Source organism: Olea europaea, unplaced genomic scaffold (assembly GCF_002742605.1).
Source record: "Olea europaea var. sylvestris unplaced genomic scaffold, O_europaea_v1 scaffold40127, whole genome shotgun sequence".
Classification (NCBI taxonomy): Eukaryota; Viridiplantae; Streptophyta; class Magnoliopsida; order Lamiales; family Oleaceae; genus Olea; species Olea europaea.
The window spans coordinates 1-1,055 of NW_019259741.1; the positions used below are offsets into that span (position 1 = coordinate 1).

The following is a 1,055-nucleotide window of genomic DNA, read 5'->3' on the forward strand; positions in this document are numbered from 1 at the left end:
GAAAGAGATGGTATAATTTCAGATGCTAAATATCTTCGAAGAATCCTCTCTCATGTAGCAAAAAGTTCTGACATATATTCTTTTTGAGCATCAATAAATGAATTTCCGTGAGCACTTCAAATTCATATTTTTCCATATCTAGTGGATGTAGTAAAATTATTTCATACAATTTTTGGGTTATTTGATCATCTTACCCTTTTCATGCCTTACCAGCCACTTCTGCTCTCGTGGCTCAGCATGGAATTTTTTTGGTATCTTATTACTTATACTGTTTTCTAATTGATATTGTAAGGCTATAAAACTTTAATAAGCTATTGTCCCTTGATTGGTTAACTGTTTTTGGAGCTTTCCCACTGCTTACATTTAACTTGATAAGCTGTATTTTGATGAACATTCCAGGAGTGGGAGGTCATCAATGAGTTGAGAATTGATATGGCTAGGCTTCAGCAGAGGATGGACAATATGCAGAGTATGCTGGAGGCATGCATGGACATGCAAATAGAATTGCAGCGAGCTCTGTGTCAAGAGGTTTCCGCTGCCTTAAATCGGTCAAATTTCTCAACAGGTTAGATTTCGTGCTGGGGGTTGTTAACATTAGTAATTCTGTCTTAAACTAATTCCCGCCAATTCATTACCTTTTCTTATTTTCCTACCATCACCACATATCGTCTTCCTATTTCATAAATATGGTTTTTCAGATAAGCTTGAAGGCACTGTGCCTAAGGAGGAATCTCAGTGGAATCATGTGAAGAAAGGAATATGCTGTCTATGTCAAGATGGCCACATAGATTCGTTGCTGTACAGGTATGGAACTACAAAGATCTGTACATGTGTATATTATGTGCTATGAAAGGGTTCTAACTTCTCGTCTGATTCTATGCACTTCTACCAAGTTCATTGTTACCTAGTCGAAGAAACCTCTATGGCAATGCACTGCAAATGATATTTTCTTTCATTATTACAGGTGTGGGCACATGTGCACCTGTTCAAAATGTGCACATAAATTGGTCGAAAGCATGGGAAAGTGTCCAATGTGCCAGGCACCGGTAGTTGAG

The 1,055-nt window shown here is 37.9% G+C and overlaps 1 protein-coding gene across 1 annotated transcript; it reads left to right on the forward strand.

The window, feature by feature from the left end:
* Positions 1-168: 168 nt before the first annotated feature.
* Positions 169-1,049, forward strand: LOC111387387 (baculoviral IAP repeat-containing protein 8-like; the record flags this gene model as incomplete). The annotated part of the gene is made up of 3 exons (XM_023011944.1): positions 169-565; positions 699-804; positions 965-1,049. Coding segments are annotated over exons 1-3 (324 nt in total), but the record flags the coding sequence as incomplete, so codon positions are not given.
* Positions 1,050-1,055: the final 6 nt, after the last annotated feature.